The 19443-nt window shown below is 41.1% G+C and overlaps 1 protein-coding gene across 1 annotated transcript; it reads left to right on the top strand.

Moving 5' to 3' along the window:
- Window positions 1-7001: 7001 nt before the first annotated feature.
- On the top strand, window positions 7002-18569 carry LOC132862652 (potassium voltage-gated channel subfamily A member 3). Its single transcript, XM_060894791.1, has 2 exons — window positions 7002-9650; window positions 17613-18569. The coding sequence occupies exon 1, from the start codon at window positions 7204-7206 to the stop codon at window positions 8752-8754; it is 1551 nt and encodes a 516-aa protein (XP_060750774.1). The 5' UTR covers window positions 7002-7203; the 3' UTR covers window positions 8755-9650; window positions 17613-18569.
- The last annotated feature ends 874 nt before the right edge of the window (window positions 18570-19443 follow it).

The following is a 19443-nucleotide window of genomic DNA, read 5'->3' as shown; positions in this document are numbered from 1 at the left end:
CTTCTTCATTACTGGACATTCCCTCGGTTCTCTGCTTGCTTTTCTTCCACAGACATCTGTCTGGTCTTCATGTTATTTTATCCTGGTTTATTATCGACATTTGTCCTGTTCACAGATCTTTAACCAAGACTTGACATTCAGATCTGTTTATTGTTTAAACCAGAGCTGTCCAAACTTATCCTGAAAGGGCTCCTGAAAGGGCCGGTGTTGTTGTGTGAGCAAGTTTTCAATACAACCCTGCACAAGCCACATCTAAGTCTAGCGAAAGCCAAGATCAAATGAAAACCTGCACACACACCTGCTCTTTGTGGATAAGATCGGTCATCTCTGAGTAACTAACAAACAAACATCTGAAAGTCGCTTATTCAAATATTTACAAAAAAATTCTGATCTCAACTCTGTCTCTGCTCTGTGTGTGTGTGTGTGTGTGTGTGTGTGTGTGTGTGGAGCTTGTATCTTCTCCCTGTCCTTAGGGTTTCCTCTGGGTTCCCCATGTAGTGTGTGAATGTGTGTGAGTGTGTGTGGGATGTGTTGGCACCCTATTCAGTATGTTCTCTCAGTTCTCTATCTATCTATCTATCTATCTATCTATCTATCTATCTATCTATCTATCTATCTGTCTGTCTGTCTGTCTGTCTGTCTGTCTGTCTGTCTGTCTGTCTGTCTGTCTGTCTATCTGAGGTGTTATTCTTTGTCCAGGTTGATCCCCAACTTCATCACGTCAAATGCTGATGTTTTGGATAAACATTCTCTGTGTGAGTGTGTGTGGGATGTGTTGGCACCCTATTCAGTATGTTCTCTCAGTTCTCTATCTATCTATCTATCTATCTATCTATCTATCTATCTATCTATCTATCTGTCTGTCTGTCTGTCTGTCTGTCTGTCTGTCTGTCTGTCTGTCTGTCTGCCTGCCTATCTATCTATCTATCTATCTATCTATCTATCTATCTATCTATCTATCTATCTATCTATCTATCTATCTATCTATCTATCTATTTGTTGTTCATTTAAGCCACAGCACCACTGACCAGGACAAAGGACTAACTAACAATGACTAAATAAGTGAATGCATAAATGCAGTAAACAAGTTCTGTAGCACATTGATAAGACCAAGTACACTCCCTTTTTAATGACTTAATGACCCTGACCTCTTTCATGTCTAACCACCAGCTCCCACCCACATAAATGTAAAACCACCTGCTCCTGTGACTTTTTTGATGGGTCGAGTAAATAACCATTCAAAGGTTTGTTGAAACGTGACCTTTAGTGACCCCGTGAACCCAGCCATGAGTTTGCTTTTTACTTTTTCACACAGATGCACGCAATGTTTGTAGCGAAACATTTGCAGCTAACCATAGCCAGTAATTAGAGCTTGTTGTCTTGCATTTTTGAGATAGTAATCAGATTTGTATAATGCGGCTTCAACCATTATCAGTAAGCTACACAGAATTGAAATGAATTGAGAAAAGATGTTTTAAAAAAAGGGACAAAAGACACTCTCGGGTGCTGTAACAATGATGATAATTGGATTTGTGGGTAGAATTGTACAGGAAAGACTCTGATGCTGTTCATGAGCAGCTGTTTCCTTTATTGATCTGATTAGCATCAACAGTGTTATTATGTTCTGTAGCAGATTGGAGCTCTAGCTGAAGGGAGCTTTTAAATTTCTTTAACATTTTAATAGGACTTCATACCCAAATGCAAGGATATCTAAAAACACAATTTATTACATAAAAAATAACACAAAAAAAAGGGGAACACACTGGGAAAAAAAAAAACAAAACTCAAAAAACAAGACAGTGCACACATAGACAATACAAAGACAAGGATTCCACACTGTCCAATGCAACGTGGCCGGAAATCAAAAGGGGAGACAATTAGACACATGAGGAACATGCGTACTGAGGCGGGAAGGATATAGACAAGGGCAATTAAAAAAAACATGGTACAAGTAAAAAGTCTGGGCATGATCCTGACAATCCCAGATCATGCACGAAAATCCGGGTGGGGACAATGATCCATGCAATGCACACGGCGAGGCAGGAGGGGGAAGTGAGGCACACGGCGGCGAGGCAGGTGGGGGAAGTGAGGCACACGGCGGCGTGTCCGGAGGGGGCCAAGTGAAGTCCACAGCTGAACATAAAGGCGGAGTGATGTCCACAGCCAAATGAAAGGGCCGAGCGACGTCCACAGCCGAGCAAAACGGCAGCGCGATGTTCACACCCGAGCAGAAGGGCCGAGCGACGTCCACAGCTGGGCAGAAATTGGCATGAACACCCCACCATGCCTCGGCCAGCCACCTCCACAAGAGCAAATCAGGCCAGTGACATCCTCCGCAGGCAAGAAGTGATGCGACGTCCTTTGCGGAAAGCAGGAAGTGGAGCTGCGTCCCCCACTGGAACAGATGCAGAGCGAAAAATAAAAAATAATTAAACCAAAAGTCCAGGGAAAAAGTTATAAAAGAGCAGAAAGAATTATACAAAAAGATGCTCCCCTAATTATTTGGTGCCAGGTTAGTGGTTATCCTGCTGGTTCTGTGAGTGGCGGAATCCTTCTGTCACAAAACGGGGGTGTCTTCATGGATAAAATTCAGACCCAAACGACTAAAAACATGATTTAATACACAAAAAATACACAAAACGTAAACAAAAACATATAGTACAAGTAAAAAGTCCAGGCGTGATCGTGACACCTAAACATTATACACTATAAATGACTTCAACTTTATTTCTTAAACACACAACCTGAGTCCAATCTCTATCCCCAAACTATAACCCTAACATAACATTAAACATTACCCCAAGTCTAAACACCCCTGTTAAAAATGCTAATTCATTTTTTGTGATGTAACAAAGATAAATCATTTCAGACCAGTTCCCACTGTAGTAAATTACAGATAAATGCACCCAGATTCCACTCCAAGATACACATCGAAAAGAGCTCATTCCTAAAAAGGTTTAAGCATCATAAGGTAACACGTTTAGAAGGAGGTGTGGCCTTTTTTATGTGTTAGTCGAAATGACGGAGGTGTGGCCTTTGTATGTGTCAATCAAAATGAAGGAGGTGTGGTCATTTTTTTGTGTTAGTCCAAATGATGAAGGTGTGTCCTTTGTATGTGTGAGTCCAAATGAAGGAGGTGTGGCCTTTGTTTGTGTTAGTCCAAATGAAGGAGGTGTGGCCTTTGTATGTGTCAATCAAAATGAAGGAGGTGTGGTCTTTGTTTGTGTTAGTCCAAATGACGGAGATGTGTCCTTTGTATATGTCAGTCCAAACGAATAAACTTGATTCAATCATTAGTATGGGAGCGGCAGAAGGACATCAAGGATCGCCGCTAACAAAGGGTCTACGTGACCGCGGTTACCATTTAAAGTGACCGTTTGGTCGATAACAATTGCAACAATACCAAGCCAAGGTGTACGTGACCGCGATTAACAAGACATCCACCTAGACAACAAGGGTTCAAAGACAACAGAACTTACGCTCAATACACATTCAACGCGGTGTCTTCACCTTCATCGTCTTATTTTCACACATTTTTTATTTCTTGCACAACCTTTAATGTGAAATAACAACCAACACAATTAAGAAAAAATAGGTGAAAAAAGGTGGCAAACTTTTATAACAGGACATGTGACATGCTCTGAATTAATAAATCACATGCCATGGATTTTTCAATCAGGATTTTTTCCAATTTGAAAATCAGCTCTGAGCTTGAAAGGATATCATGATGACGGCGAATGAAGTTCTTTAGGTTTACGACACGAGGAGGAATTAAAGAGTAGCCCGGTTTTATAGGATTAAATGACATTTTCCTCTTATTTCCTTCAAATGGATCATTTTCATTCAAAAAATTTATAAAGATTTTGTAAAGATTTTACAACATTAACGCTTTTTAAGTTTCGCTCAATGGTCAAACTGAAGCAATATTTTATGTGAGAAACAGCCACGGAAAGGACTTTTACAGGGACACGTGTCCCTGGCGGCCCGACTGGTAACCGCTCCGTTCTATTCAGAGATAAAGAAATGTCAGTTTCCTGTCATATAATAAAAGAGTCTAGAATGAAATGTTCAGATACACTTTGTACTTTGTATTCCAGGTAAAATGTCCTTGTGGTTTTACCTCATGTATAGTTTTTATGTGAAGGTGAACACAAAGTACAGAGCTGTGAATATGTCAATGACGTGGCTTCTGTACCAGTCAGTCCAAATAATGGAGATGTTGCCTTTGCACGTGTCAATCAAAATGACGGAGGTGTGGTCATTTTTTTGTGTTAGTCGAAGGAGGTGTGGCCTTTGTATATGTCAGTCCAAATGAAGGAGGTGTGGCCTTTGTATATGTCAGTCCAAATGAAGGAGGTGTGGCCTTTGTATATGTCAGTCCAAATGAAGGAGGTGTGGCCTTTGTTTGTGTTAGTCGAAAGGACAGAGGTGTGGCCTTTGTATGTGTCAATCAAAATGAAGGAGGTGTGGTCTTTGTTTGTGTTAGTCCAAATCACGGAGATGTGTCCTTTGTATATGTCAGTCCAAATGAAGGAGGTGTGGCCTTTGTATGTGTCAGTCCAAATGAAGGAGGTGTGGCCTTTGTTTGTGTTAGTCGAAATGACGGAGGTGTGGCCTTTGTATGTGTCAATCAAAATAAGGAGGTGCGGTCATTTTTTGTGTTAGTCCAAATGATGAAGGTGTGTCCTTTGTATATGTCAGTCCAAATGAAGGAGGTGTGGCCTTTGTATATGTCAGTCCAAATGAAGGAGGTGTGGCCTTTGTTTGTGTTAGTCGAAAGGACAGAGGTGTGGCCTTTGTATGTGTCAATCAAAATGAAGGAGGTGTGGTCTTTGTTTGTGTTAGTCCAAATCACGGAGATGTGTCCTTTGTATATGTCAGTCCAAATGAAGGAGGTGTGGCCTTTGTATGTGTCAGTCCAAATGAAGGAGGTGTGGCCTTTGTTTGTGTTAGTCGAAATGACGGAGGTGTGGCCTTTGTATGTGTCAATCAAAATAAGGAGGTGCGGTCATTTTTTGTGTTAGTCCAAATGATGAAGGTGTGTCCTTTGTATATGTCAGTCCAAATGAAGGAGGTGTGGCCTTTGTATATGTCAGTCCAAATGAAGGAGGTGTGGCCTTTGTTTGTGTTAGTCGAAATAACGGAGGTGTGGCCTTTGTATGTGTCAATCAAAATAAGGAGGTGCGGTCATTTTTTGTGTTAGTCCAAATGATGAAGGTGTGTCCTTTGTATGTGTCAGTCCAAATGAAGGAGGTGTGGTCTTTGTTTGTGTTAGTCCAAATGACGGAGGTGTGGCCTTTGTATGTGTCAATCAAAATAAGGAGGTGTGGTCATTTTTTGTGTTAGTCCAAATGAAGGAGGTGTGTCCTTTGTATGTGTCAGTCCAAATGACGGAGATGTGTCCTTTGTATATGTCAGTCCAAATGAAGGAGGTGTGGCCTTTGTTTGTGTTAGTCGAAATGACGGAGGTGTGGCCTTTGTATGTGTCAATCAAAATGAAGGAGGTGTGGTCTTTGTTTGTGTTAGTCCAAATGAAGGAGGTGTGGTCTTTTTTATGCCACTTTTAATTTAACTAGTTAAAAGTCCATGTGGCATATTTTAATGACTATTATCCTTGAACGCTTGCGATTTTTAAAGGCTTGTCCATGCAACTTTGCTCATAAACAGCACTGGACACTGTTGTTTCTCTGAAATTGCTTATGAAGCTGAGCAGCATAATCTGCACCCAGTCTTAACACAGCATTAGTGAAAGAGTTAAAGATTATACTATTGGTTTGGCCATGTAAATGAGTTGGTGTCTGCTGCTGCTCCTCAGAATGAGTGTGTGTACTGAGTGTACTGAGTGTGTGTACCGAGTGTGTGTCACTGGCAGCTGTCTGTCCACCTCCTTCACTTTTACATCTGAGTCCTGTGTAATGATTTGAACTCTTTGGCTGAAACATTATTATTATTATTATTATTATTATTATTAATATTATTATTATTATTATTATTATTATTATTATTATTATTATTATTAAAAATGATATTTTTCAGATAACACACACACACAGCCTGTATTCTTCAACATTTAAAAGGAAATAAATTATTTCCTTAAGGCATTTGTATTGATCTCAGACTGCAACAATCCTATTGCCCATTTTTAACTTTATGGATCCTATTAATCATCCCTTAAAGTAAAATTGGGTTAACAAAATAAAAATGTGATAAAAAAACAAAAAAACTGCCATTTGCATAAGATGCTTATAGGAACGTTATATGATGTGATCCTGAAGGCAACTCGATCACAATTTCAGTTACTTCTGATCTAAAAGGAATGTACTCATCTGATAGACGTGCAAATTTATATAATGAAGATATGAAAAATTCGATCTTCTTCCATTACTAATGTGGCATGACACAGAATTTCTGCTTACTATAACATACTATATCTTACTATAACATACTATAACATACTATATCATACTATATCATACTATATCTTACTATAACATACTATATCTTACTATAACATACTATATCTTACTATAACACTATAACATACTGTAACATACTATACTGTATCATACTATATCTTACTATATCATACTATATCATACTATATCTTACTATATCTTACTATATCATACTATATCTTAACCTAACGTTAAAGTACTGGAGCCATGGCCAAGAGGATTCAGCATAGTGGAAGGGAAGAAGGTGAAAAGGGAAGAAGGTGAAAAGGGATGAAGTTGAAGTGGACAGGCATCTTTAAAATCAGGGAAAGGAGTTGGACTCGAAAATGTAGTGTATTACTATGTGCAATATTTCTGTTGCAGCCTAATCAAATGCAACAAGAGGAATCCAATCAGTCAAAACTCAGTTCGGCTCAACAGGTTTGTTGTATAGAATCGAATCAATGAAGTGAATCAAATCAGTAAAACGATTCATAACAGACCATCAAGGCACGCAGACTAAAGCGTTTGACGTCTGTCTGCTTTCTGATTGGACGGAACCTGGGCTCATGAGGTGCGAAAGGGCGGATGGAGGCGAGTCGAATGAGATATAAAGGCACGAAGAGGAAAAAAAGAAGCGTAAAGACGGGAAAGGAGGGAAGAAAGAAGGAGACAGAGGAGAGAGAGGGAGAGGGAGAGAGAGAAAGAGAGAAGGAGTCTCGTCTCTTCTCCTCTCCTCTCCTCATCCCGCGCGCGCGCTCGCGTGTGTATGGATGACCACCTGAGTCTCCTCCGCTCTCCTCCACCTTCCTCCTCCAAACACCGGGGCGACGGCACCCAGGTGAACCGCGGCTACACCGACACGGAGCGCGAGGACACCATGACGGTGGTGGCGTGCGGCGAGAGCAACGTGGAGGAGCCTGCGCTCGAGCGCTACGAGCCCCAGCACGAGTGCCGTGAACGGGTGGTGATCAACATCTCCGGTCTGCGCTTTGAGACGCAGCTCAAGACACTCTCGCAGTTTCCACAAACTTTACTCGGCGACCCGAAGAAGCGGATGCGTTACTTCGATCCTCTCAGGAACGAGTACTTTTTCGACCGTAACCGACCGAGTTTTGACGCCATCCTGTATTACTATCAATCCGGTGGGCGCATCCGGAGACCCGTGAACGTTCCCATTGACATTTTCTCCGAGGAGATCCGCTTTTACGAGCTGGGCGAAGAAGCCATGGAGAAATTCCGTGAGGATGAAGGATTTATTAAAGAAGAAGAGCGTCCTTTACCGTCACGCGAGTTTCAGAGGCAGGTTTGGCTCCTGTTTGAATATCCTGAAAGTTCAGGTCCGGCGCGTGCCATTGCCATCGTCTCCGTGCTTGTGATTTTGATCTCCATCGTTATCTTCTGTTTGGAAACGCTCCCTGAGTTCAGAGAGGATGATGACAGAGAGTCAGCGGTCACCGCCACTATGTTGAACTCCACCTCTACGGCGTTTTCGAGCCCTTTCTCGGACCCTTTCTTTGTCGTGGAGACGCTTTGCATCATCTGGTTCTCGTTTGAGCTCCTGGTGAGATTCTTCGCGTGTCCGAGCAAAGCTACTTTCTCTAAGAACATCATGAACATCATTGACATCGTGGCAATCATTCCTTACTTCATCACGTTAGGGACGGAGCTAGCGGAACGCCAAGGAAACGGTCAGCAGGCCATGAGTTTAGCCATTCTCCGAGTGATCAGATTGGTGCGCGTCTTCAGGATCTTCAAACTCTCACGCCACTCCAAGGGCCTTCAGATTCTGGGACAGACCCTCAAGGCCAGTATGCGGGAACTAGGCTTGCTCATCTTCTTTCTCTTCATTGGAGTTATCCTGTTCTCCAGTGCTGTCTATTTCGCCGAAGCCGACGACCCAGACTCAGGCTTCAACAGCATCCCGGATGCCTTCTGGTGGGCTGTAGTGACCATGACCACAGTGGGATACGGAGACATGCACCCTGTGACAATCGGTGGCAAAATCGTCGGGTCGTTGTGTGCCATCGCAGGCGTCTTGACCATTGCTCTTCCTGTCCCGGTCATTGTCTCAAACTTCAACTACTTCTACCACCGAGAGACGGAAGGAGAGGAGCAGGCACAATACCTCCACATCACAAGCTGCCAGCCGCTCTCGTCCTCGTCTGAGGAGTTGAAGAAGACGCGCTGCTCGTCCTCGTCCTCTCTCAGCCGATCCGAGTACATGGTGATCGAAGAAGGAGCCTTCACCCAGCCCAACTTCCCATCTCAGAACAACCAGAACTGCGTCCAAATCAAAAAGATCTTTACAGACGTTTAAGAATCATTTTCATAACTATTTAACAGACTGTAATAAGAATAATCATCCTCCTTGAGCCATGTGTGAAGGTTAGACATGACTGTGACCTCCATTTTACTCCTGACAGGTGAGGAGAAACATCAGAGCCCCCATGTGTCCATCCGTTCATCCATCGTACTGTGTGCTCTCAGTGTTAACTCAATAGGAGACAAACGCTAATTACCTTCACTTAATGATTAGTATTAAGCAGAAGTGATATAAGCTAGTGTACTTGTGTGTTTTTCTGCATAAACACTCAACAGACAGTGAGCGAGAGAGAGAGAGAGAGAGAGAGAGAGAGAGAGAGATTCAGTCTAGAATTTATCTTAAAGTTTCATTATAATAATGGATTTGAATAATTTGGGTTATTTTTCTGTCTTGTGTGTCATCAGTATTTTACATCAGAGTAATAATGAAAACTGTTATGCATGTGCGCGCGCACACACACACACACACACACACACACACACGTGCGCGCGCGCACGTAGGCGCGCACGCTTAAATATTTTGAGTGCCAAAGGACAAGGGAAAGGGATAAAGGATAGAGAGGGAGGTACAGTATAGAGCAGCATCCTGCTCGCTCCTGGAATCCTGAGGTCTCCATAGTGACGCCGGTTTCCCCAGTAACCTGCTGCTGTTGCCATGGCATCCTGATCAGTTTCAAGGGCGAGACTCCAGATGGCTGTGCCATGAATGAATAAACAAGCCAGGATGCACAATGGAGTAAACAAACATGCAACAGGCGTCCACACACTCCGGGATGTGAGCGAGGACGTCTTACTGTGTGAAAGAGGAGCCACTTCATGAAGCGAAGGTAGAGCGGAGTTATGAATGAATGCTGACACACTCTTCTCACCCCATGGAGTGTGAACACACAGGTGGGTGGATGAGGGTTACTCAACTTGTTCTCATTTTGTCAAATGACACGTCCCTGTTGCAGTGAGGTTGGAGCTTCAGTTAAATCTCATCATCCAGTCATGGACTTAACTCACTTCTTTGGATAAAAATGCAGGTTTTAGTTCCTAATTACTTCAGTTACCTCCTTATCTGAGTGTTTCTTTTCTTTCTTTCTTTCTTTCTTTCTTTCTTTCTTTCTTTCTTTCTTTCTTTCTTTCTTTGCTTGCTTAATTATTTATTTTTTTGTAGGTCTAATAATTAATTAATTATTTGTTTGTTTGCCTGCATATTCACCTATTTATTAATGAATGTATTCCTTTTCTTGTTTATTTAATTGTTGATTTGCTTGATTGCTAATTTTTTTATTTATTTGCTTGTTTGCTCATTTATGTTATCTATCTATCTATCTATCTATCTATCTATCTATCTATCTATCTATCTATCTATCTATCTATCTATCTATGTTCCCTCCTTTTTTTTTGACAATTCTTAATTTAAGAGAAAACTAAAAATTGAATAAACGTTGCCAGTGTATTTCAAAATAAGACAAAAACAGAGCACAACAGTAACAAAGTACAGTCATATAAATCCTAAAACAGATAATAAGAATGTTTAATGAAGCTTGTGACTGGATGAATTTATTATTTATTTATTTACCATACAGCTCCACCCTTTATTAGCTTGAGAAAGCGGACATTGCTTAGTTATATATGTGGACAGCTGACCATCGCAGCACACATATAAATCTCCTCCAAACTGTCGCCACAATGTTGGAAGCATGTAATTGTACAGAATGATTTTGTGTGCCTCAGTGTTATATTTTCCCTTCAATAAACCCTGACCTCAGCCAAAATCCCCACAAGTCACACTTCAAAATCTAGTCTAAAGCCTTCCCTGAAAAATGGAGCTTATTATTTATGTTTGTGATGGTCAGATATCCACAACTTACATATACTGTGTGTATATATATATATATATATATATATATATATATATATATATATATATATATATATATACACACAGTATATGTAGTGCAGCGGCTTTCCATGAAGCTGAGGCTAATGTCTATCAATGTAGAAATAATAAATTTCTACATTGATTTTCATCGGAATGAAATCGGTTTAATCCAAACAACAAGAAAAGAAACAGAAGACTTATAAGTTAACACCAAATGGAATCTAAAATGTTCCAAATGTTCTTTGGAAGGAAATTTTGGTAATAAAAACATTTGAGGGCTAGTGTGTTAGTGTGTGTTTGTGTTAGTGTGTGTTAGTATGTGTTTGTGTTAGTGTTTAAGTGCAGGTGTGTTTGTGTGTTTTAGTGTATGTTAGTGCAAGTGTGTTTGTTTGTGTTGGTGTTAGTTGCAGGTGTGTTAGTGCAGCTGTGTAAGTGTGTTTAAGTGTGTGTGTTAGTGCAGCTGTGTTAGTGTGTGTTAGTGTGTGTTAGTGCAGGTGTTTTGGTGTGTTAAGTGTGTGTTAGCAGTGTGTGCTAATGTGTGTTAGCGCAGGGGTGTTAGTAGTGTGTGTGTTTGTGTAGGTGTTGTAGTGTGTGTTAGTGCAGGTGAGTTAGTGTGTGTGTTAGCTCTGCTCAAGGAGTGCTGCATCATGGCTGACCCTGCACTCTGACCCTAAAGATGTAAGAATTTCACTGTGCTGTGATGTATAATGCATTTGTACCAAAAACAAAGGTTTCTTCTGGCGTGTAATAGTGCAGGTGTGTTAGTGTGTGTAGTAGTGCAGGTGTGTTAATGTGTGTGGTAATGCAGGTGAGTTAGTGTGTGTAGTAGTGGAGGTGTGTTAGTGTGTATGGTAGTGCAGAAGGGTTAGTGTGTATGTGTGGTAGTGCAGAAGGTTTAGTGTGTATGTGTGGTAGTGCAGAAGGGTTAGTGTGTATGTGTGGTAGTGCAGGAGGGTTAGTGTGTATGTGTGGTAGTGCAGGAGGGTAAGTGTGTGGTAGTGCAGGAGGGTTAGGGTGTGGTAGTGCAGGAGAGTAAGTGTGTGGTAGTGCAGGTGTGCTTGTGTGTGCTTGTGCAGGTGTTTTAGTGTGTATGGTAGTGCAGGTGTTTTAGTGTGTGTAGTAGTGCAGGAGAGTTAATGTGTGGTAGTGCAGGTGTGTTAGTGTTTGCTATTGTAGGATTGTTAGTGTGTGTGGTAAAGCAGGTGTGTTAGTGTGTGTAGTAGTGGAGGTGTTTTAGTGTGTGTGGGAGTGCAGGAGGGTTAGTTAGTTGTGTGGTAGTTGAGGTGTGTTTGTGTGATAGTCCAGGTGTTTGTGTGTTAGTGCAGGTGTTTTGGTGTGTTAATGTGTGTTAGCGCAGGGGTGTTAGTAGTGTGTGTGTTTGTGTAGGTGTTGTAGTGTGTGTTACAGTAGTGCAGGTGTGTTAGTGTGTGTGAGCTCTGCTCAAGGAGTGCTGCATCATGGCTGACCCTGCACTCTGACCCTAAAGATGTAAGAATTTCACTGTGCTGTGATGTATAATGCATTTGTACCAAAAACAAAGGTTTCTTCTAGCGTGTAATAGTGCAGGTGTGTTACACTAGTGTGGTTAGGGTTAGTGTGTATGTGTGGTAGTGCAGAAGGGTTAGTGTGTATGTGTGGTAGTGCAGAAGGGTTAGTGTGTATGTGTGGTAGTGCAGAAGGGTTAGTGTGTATGTGTGGTAGTGCAGAAGGGTTAGTGTGTGGTAGTGTAGGTGTTTTAGTGTGTGTAGTAGTGCAGGAGGGTTAGTGTGTGTGGTAGTGAAGGTGTTTGTGTGTGGTAGTGCAGGAGGGTTAGTGTGTGGTAGTGGAGGTGTGATCGTGTGAGGTTGTGCAGGTGTTTGTGTGTGGTAGTGCAGGAGGGTTATTTTGTGGTAGTGGAGGTGTTTTAGTGTGTGTAGTAGTGCAGGAGGGTTAGTGTGTGTGATAGTGCAGGTGTTTTAGTGTGTGTAGTAGTGCAGGAGGGTTAGTGTGTGTGGTAGTGCAGGTGTTTGTGTGTGGTTGTGCAGGTGTTTGTGTGTGGTAGTGCAGGTGTTTGTGTGTGGTAGTGCAGGTGTTTTAGTGTGTGTGGTAGTGCAGGTTTTTTAGTGTGTGTGGTAGTGCAGGAGGGTTAGTGTGTGTGGTAGTGCAGGTGTTTGTGTGTGGTAGTGGAGGTGTGATTGTGCAGGTGTTTGTGTGTGTGGTAGTACAGGTGTTTTAGTGTGTGTGGTAGTGTAGGTTTTTTAGGGTGTGTGGTAGTGCAGGAGGGTTAGTGTGTGGTAGTGCAGGTGTTTGTGTGTGGTAGTGGAGGTGTGATTGTGTGTGGTTGTGCAGGTGTTTTAGTGTGTGTGGTAGTGCAGGTTTTTTAGTGTGTGTGGTAGTGCAGGAGGGTTAGTGTGTGGTAGTGGAGGTGTGATTGTGTGTGGTTGTGCAGGAGGGTTAGTGTATGTGGTAGTGCAGGTGTTTTAGTGTGTGTGGTAGTGCAGGAGGGTTAGTGTGTGGTAGTGGAGGTATGTTTGTGTGTGGCTATGCAGGTATTTTAGTGTGTGTGGTAGTGCAGGAGGGTTAGTGTGTGGTAGTGGAGGTGTGATTGTGTGTGGTTGTGCAGCTGTTTTAGTGTGTGGTAGTGCAGGAGGGTTAATGTGTGGTTGTTTATGCAGGTAAAAGCACAGTCATCACACTCGGGTCCTGAGTCTCAGGGAGGCCATGTGACTGATTCAGAGTCGATTCAGTTCCATTGTAGAAGGAGAATCAAACTTACTGTGAGTTTAATGGACTCAGAAGTGTTAAGCTGCCTTCAGTGTGTATTAGTCCAAGCTGTTTGTGTGTTAGTGTTCGTACTTTGTCACATGCTTAAACCTGATGATGACACACTTGTTGAGTTAAATCAGCTGTGTTACTGTGAAACCAGGATCATGACAATAAGACTGTAACAGTGTAAATCCTGTCATTAGTATGTATTACACACCAATGATTAACGTCTTGTGATCTGATCATCAGTAAGTACAGTGTGTCAGAGTGTGTTAGAGTGTGTTAGAGTGTGATAGAGTGCGTAAATGCATTGAACACGCTGTGTATAAGTGTTAAACGGAACACCAACACAAACAAAGCCATATTTATAGATTGATTATTATTTAAAGCCACATAACCACCTGGACCTTATTACTCCACAGGCTGTGTCCCAAATTGCAAGGATATTAAACCATATGCTTCGTCCCAAAGCACAGTCTAACAGTATAACAGATGTATCCATCTGGGGGGGCACGGTGACTTAGTGGTTAGCACGTTCGCCTCACACCTCCAGGGTTGGGGGTTCGATTCCCGCTTCCGCCTTGTGTGTGTGGAGTTTGCATGTTCTCCCCGTGCCTCGGGGGTTTCCTCCGGGTACTCCGGGTTCCTCCCCCGGTCCAAAGACATGCATGGTAGGTTGATTGGCATCTCTGGAAAATTGTCCGTAGTGTGTGATTGTGTGAGTGAATGAGAGTGTGTGTGTGCCCTGTGATGGGTTGGCACTCCGTCCAGGGTGTATACTGCCTTGTTGCCCGATGACGCCTGAGATAGGCACAGGGGTGACCCGAGGTAGTTCGGATAAGCGGTAGAAAATGAATGAATGAATGAATGAGTATCCATCTGGCTGGATTGTACTGCATTTGCTGTAAAAGTTTGGTGAGAAGAGTAATAATTGGGCTTTAAAGGTAACTCTACTTGTCAGTTTTTGCTTAAACTGGATGGCAGATAAATACAGAAGTAATAATAATTATAATAATAATAATAATAAGAAGAAGAAGAAGAAGAAGAAACAATGAATAATAATGAATAATGAAATTACAGAAAAATAAGCAGAAGCTAGATATTAATGAACAACTGCTCAACTACGTGACACACTGAACAAAAGTCACACTGTTTCTGTTTCCCCAGAGTTTAAAATCCCCCAGGGAAATATTTCACTTGTGCAATATAAACACAAGTGATCGCTTACTTCAACGTAAATCATTGGACCTTAAAATTATAGTGAAATCATGATTCGTGATTGTTTTAGGAGAGAAAATGACACAGAAACTGTGGCCAAGGCGTTGGAATACTGATCATAAGCTCAAATCCACCAAGCTGCCACTGCTGGGCCCCTGATTAAGGCCCTAAACCTTCAATTGCTCAGCTGTATAAATGAGATAAAATCTAAGTCATGGGGGTCACAGTGGCTTAGTGGTTAGCACGTTCGCCTCACACCTCCAGGGTTGGGGTTCGATTCCCGTCTCCACCTTGTGTGTGTGGAGTTTGCATGTTCTCCCCGTACCTCGGGGGTTTCCTCCGGGTACTCCGGTTTCCTCCCCCGGTCCAAAGACATGCATGGTAGGTTGATTGGCATCTCTGGAAAAATTGTCCGGAGTGTGTGAGTGTGTGAGTGAATGAGAGTGTGTGTGTGCCCTGCGATGGGTTGGCACTCCGTCCAGGGTGTATCCTGCCTTGATGCCCGATGACGCCTGAGATAGGCACAGGCTCCCCGTGACCCGAGGTAGTTCGGATAAGCGGTAGAAGATGAATGAATGAATGAATGAATGAATGCAAGTCATTGTGGATAAGTGTTGTGAATGTTAAATGCATACTGTATATCCGTGTAACTGCAACATCTAAGTAATTTAGTCAGAGCTGTCAGGTTTGAATCAGCAGGAACTTTCAAGCACACACAATGTGCAAGATTTGTCATATGTCTGAAAATAGTAGAGTCAAAATCCTGCGTCTAAGATTTAAGGTACCAGGTGATTATTAAACATCAGAACGCGCAGGATGATTCGGTGAACTCACCTTTTACTGACTGTGTTCAGGCTCTAACAGCTTTGTTTCTTCCTTCTCAGCTCACCTTGATCTGACTTTGCTGTAATTGGTGATCACTGACCGTCACGACTCGATCTGTGGCGCCCCCGTGTGGCTGCAGCTGACAAAAACAAACTCAGTTCCCTTTACTGTTCCTTAGCTATATTACAGCAAAAAAGATGGAAAATATTCCATCATCAATCGTTCATAATGATCAATAATTATGAATATTTTATCTATTTAAATGTGTGTAGGTGTGTCACCCAGTGACAAAGTGTAATTATTTTTGATTAATATATGTATGATTTATTTAATTTTGGAAAAATATTTTAACACTACACTGGTAGACAAAATCATGTTCTTTATATATATATATCCCACACAGCTGGTTAATTTAAATATTTAAAACGGTACCATCTAAACGTGTGCTCGTGAAGCCCTTTAATGATAATACACAGTCTTAAGCATAGGAATGCTATAAACAATCCCACAGGAAATATGAGAAGCCATGTTCATGCCATGTTGTGTTAAGCATTACAAGTCTGTCGTTTCTGCTCCGATTCTTGATGGTGTTTTGCAGTAACATACTCATACCACTTTGTCTGATCTACACACATCGTACACACTCCGCCACTCCTTAAAACCCTCGTCCCACAAGGCACAGGGGCACTTTTACACAGTAGGCTTGATAATTGCTGTGCTGCATCGCTTCCTCACTATTTCATCCACGGATCTTTCCAGGCTGTTTATTCAGCAGATTAAAATCTTGATGAGTGTCTCTTGTTCTGTTACTCCTTGATTGATTGTACTTGGATGTACTCGATTAATTATGACCAGTTGACTGTGATAGTGTTTTAAAAGGCTTTGAACCCGTTTGTAAAAACGAACAAGAAATGTTACACGGTGATAAATATGTGCACTTAGAAGGTTGTTAACATTGATCTCAGGGTTTGTGGTGCAGTTGTTGGTACTTTAAGAACTTCATTTTATATGTAAGTATTTTTATATGTTATATAAAAATATCTACAGGTATTATAGCTATTATAGTTATATGAAGTAATTTTATACTTTTATATTATAGCTGGTGTTAGTAAATGTTGGCACCTATATTGTTTCTACATGTTGATACTGTTGCTGGTTAATGTTGGCACTGCAATTTGTGAATGTTGGTAGTGCTGGTGGTAAATGTTGCCATTGTTGTTGATAAATATTTGCAGTGTTGGTGGTAAATGTTGGTAGTGTCATTGGTAAATGTTGGCAGTGTTGCTGGTACATGTTGGTAGTGTTGTTAATAAATGTTGGCATTGTTGGTAAATGTTGGTAGTGTTGTTGATAAATGTTGGCATTGTTGGTGGTAAATGTTGGTAGTGTTGTTAATAAATGTTGGCATTGTTGGTAAATGTTGGTAGAGTTGTTAAATGCTGGCATTGTTGGTAAATGTTGGTAGTGTTGTTGATAAATGCTGGCATTGTTGGTGGTAAATGTCGGTAGTGTTGTTGTTAATGTTGGCATTGTTGGTAAATGTTGGTAGTGTTGTTGATAAATGTTGGCATTGTTGGTAAATGTTGGTAGTGTTGTTGATAAATGTTGGCAGTGTTGGTAAATGTTGGTAGTGTTGTTGATAAATGTTGGCAGTGTTGGTGGTAAATGTTGGCATTTTTAGAAAATATTGGTGCAGTTATTAGTGTTATTTTTGGCCTTTTTAAAGTTATTTCCATGGTTATTAGAATTTATGTTGGAACATTTTGGCAGTTGACTAATAACTTATGACTATGAGCACTGTAGTTGGCCAAAAATCGTCTATGCTTGGCACTGTTATATTCATGTTTTTGTCACAGTATTTTATGCCACTCTTCATCTGCAATCATCTTGGCAAATGCTTATGTTTTGTAGCAGCTTGCTTCAGCTTAAAATATGTGTAATCATCTCTAAGATGTGCGTATGTTTCTGTGGGTAAAAGGGAAAATGATGACATATGACCAGCTCATGCTGCTAATCAGTCTTTTTACACTAATTAGTGCTAATTACAACCCATCTGCTTTTAAAGTGCTGTTACAATGTGGTGCATTAAGGACTTTATCTTTATTAGGTGTGTATGTGTTGCTTGGTAAATGTATGTTCAAACTTATTATTATTATTAGAATTGTGTGTGAAACCTGTTTGTATTTTATTTACAGTGCTAAGGAACAACCAGGAAAGTGAAGAAGACTTCATAAGCCACACAGAGGGATTTGTGGATGCTCGCTTGATCTTTTAGCCCCACTGGAGGAGGAGGTGCCTTCAAATCTGCCCTAAGCTCTGGACATTTTCTTCAGAATTTTGCCCTTGACTTTTACTTCAGACTTTTGACTTAGACTTTTACCCTGATCTTTTGTTACCAGTTGGTTATTAATAGATTTTTAGCCCTTCGCATAGCTTTATGCCCTTCTGCATTTGCCCTAGATTTTACACTATACTTTTGGCCAAGCCTAATCCATATAGTTTAACCCTGGACGTTATGTTTTTCTTCCAGATTTTTAAATGTTTGCTCTTGCATTTTTGACCTGAGTTTGTGCCCTAGGCTTTTGCCCAAGGGCATTTATCATAGATTTTTACTTAGATTACCCCTAGCCATTGATTTGTTCCGTAGCTGTTGTTTCGGCTTAAGATTTATCCCGTTCTTTTTCCTTTAGGCATTTGCCCTGGCCCTTCGCCCTTGGAAGGTTGCTTTAGACTTTTGTCCTAGATGCTGATCCCAGACGCTGACTTTGGTCCTTGGATGATCGCTGTAGCCTTTTGTGCTAGACTTATGCCCTTAAATTTTTACTCTTACTGCACTACTTGACTTTCTTCATCCTGTCATTCTCTTCTCTCCTTTGTTCTCTCCATTTCAGACTGTTACGTTAAGTGTGTGTGTCTGTGTGTGTTCTTCCTGCTGCTATACATGTAAAGCCTCACAAAAGTGCCCCTTCTTGCCCTCCTCCCTGTTTGTATGCTGTGGGAGGAGGGCGAATGCTAGTTATGCTAATTCCATCCCTTCTCATGTATTGTCAGGATGTGATGTCATCAGTGACGTGGCTGTATAAACTGGATAGATGTAAACACAGCTGGTTTCTGTGTGCGCTTGTCTTCGTATGGTTCGAACAAGGACTGTAGCGTATATTCCATCGTTTAGCAAATGCTAATACAACAATAATAAAACGTTTCGTTGAACCAATTTGATAGTAGAACTGCAGTACAGTGTTCTGGGAATGATTGAAAACAGTAGAAGTGTTTGGAGTCATTAGCATTATCATTGCATAATGCTAGTAAAGGACAGCACTTTGTCTACATTTATCTGTGTGAAGAATCCGTCATCATTCAAAAAGTAATTGCCTAAATAACATTATAGCTAGCATTGTTGTTAGCTAAAATAATTATGTGAAATGATTTATTTTCTGTCAAGTCCCTATCTTTTTTGCTTTTTTTGTTTGACACAATGCTATGCAGATCATACTGAATTTTATTACACAGTAGAATAGTAAGCTAACACGGGCCAACTAATTAGTTACAGTAGCTTAGGTGACATGAAGCTATCTGGTACTGTATTATGCAGCTAACCAAACAAGTTAGCATCACATTTATGATTAGCATATTCACAACATACTTATATTATCATATTCACAACATGCTTCTTGTCTGGCTTGTGTTAATTAGATTTATGCTGTTTCTATTTGCAATTATCCCATTAAGGTTATTAGCGGTTAGGTTAGCTAATCTGTAATTAGCTGTCTGTGTCTGTTTGTCTGAATAATAATATCCTGATTGTAGAATATATACTTTTATAGTAATCTAACGGTTTAATGTTTGATATCAGGTTTACTCTGATTCTCAAAACCTCCAGATTGAGATCGAGGTGAGTTTTCTGGCACTAAGGAGTTTTGTAGATGTTTGTCAGTGTTAGATTTTATCAAGCCATACTGTGTGATCCAAACATTTAGCTAAAGAAACACGATGCAAATAGCAGCCAGAGGTTTTTCAGATGTTTGA

The sequence above is a fragment of the Tachysurus vachellii genome, chromosome 19, assembly GCF_030014155.1.
Source record: "Tachysurus vachellii isolate PV-2020 chromosome 19, HZAU_Pvac_v1, whole genome shotgun sequence".
Classification (NCBI taxonomy): Eukaryota; Metazoa; Chordata; class Actinopteri; order Siluriformes; family Bagridae; genus Tachysurus; species Tachysurus vachellii.
This window is presented reverse-complemented; position numbering and strand designations above follow the sequence as displayed.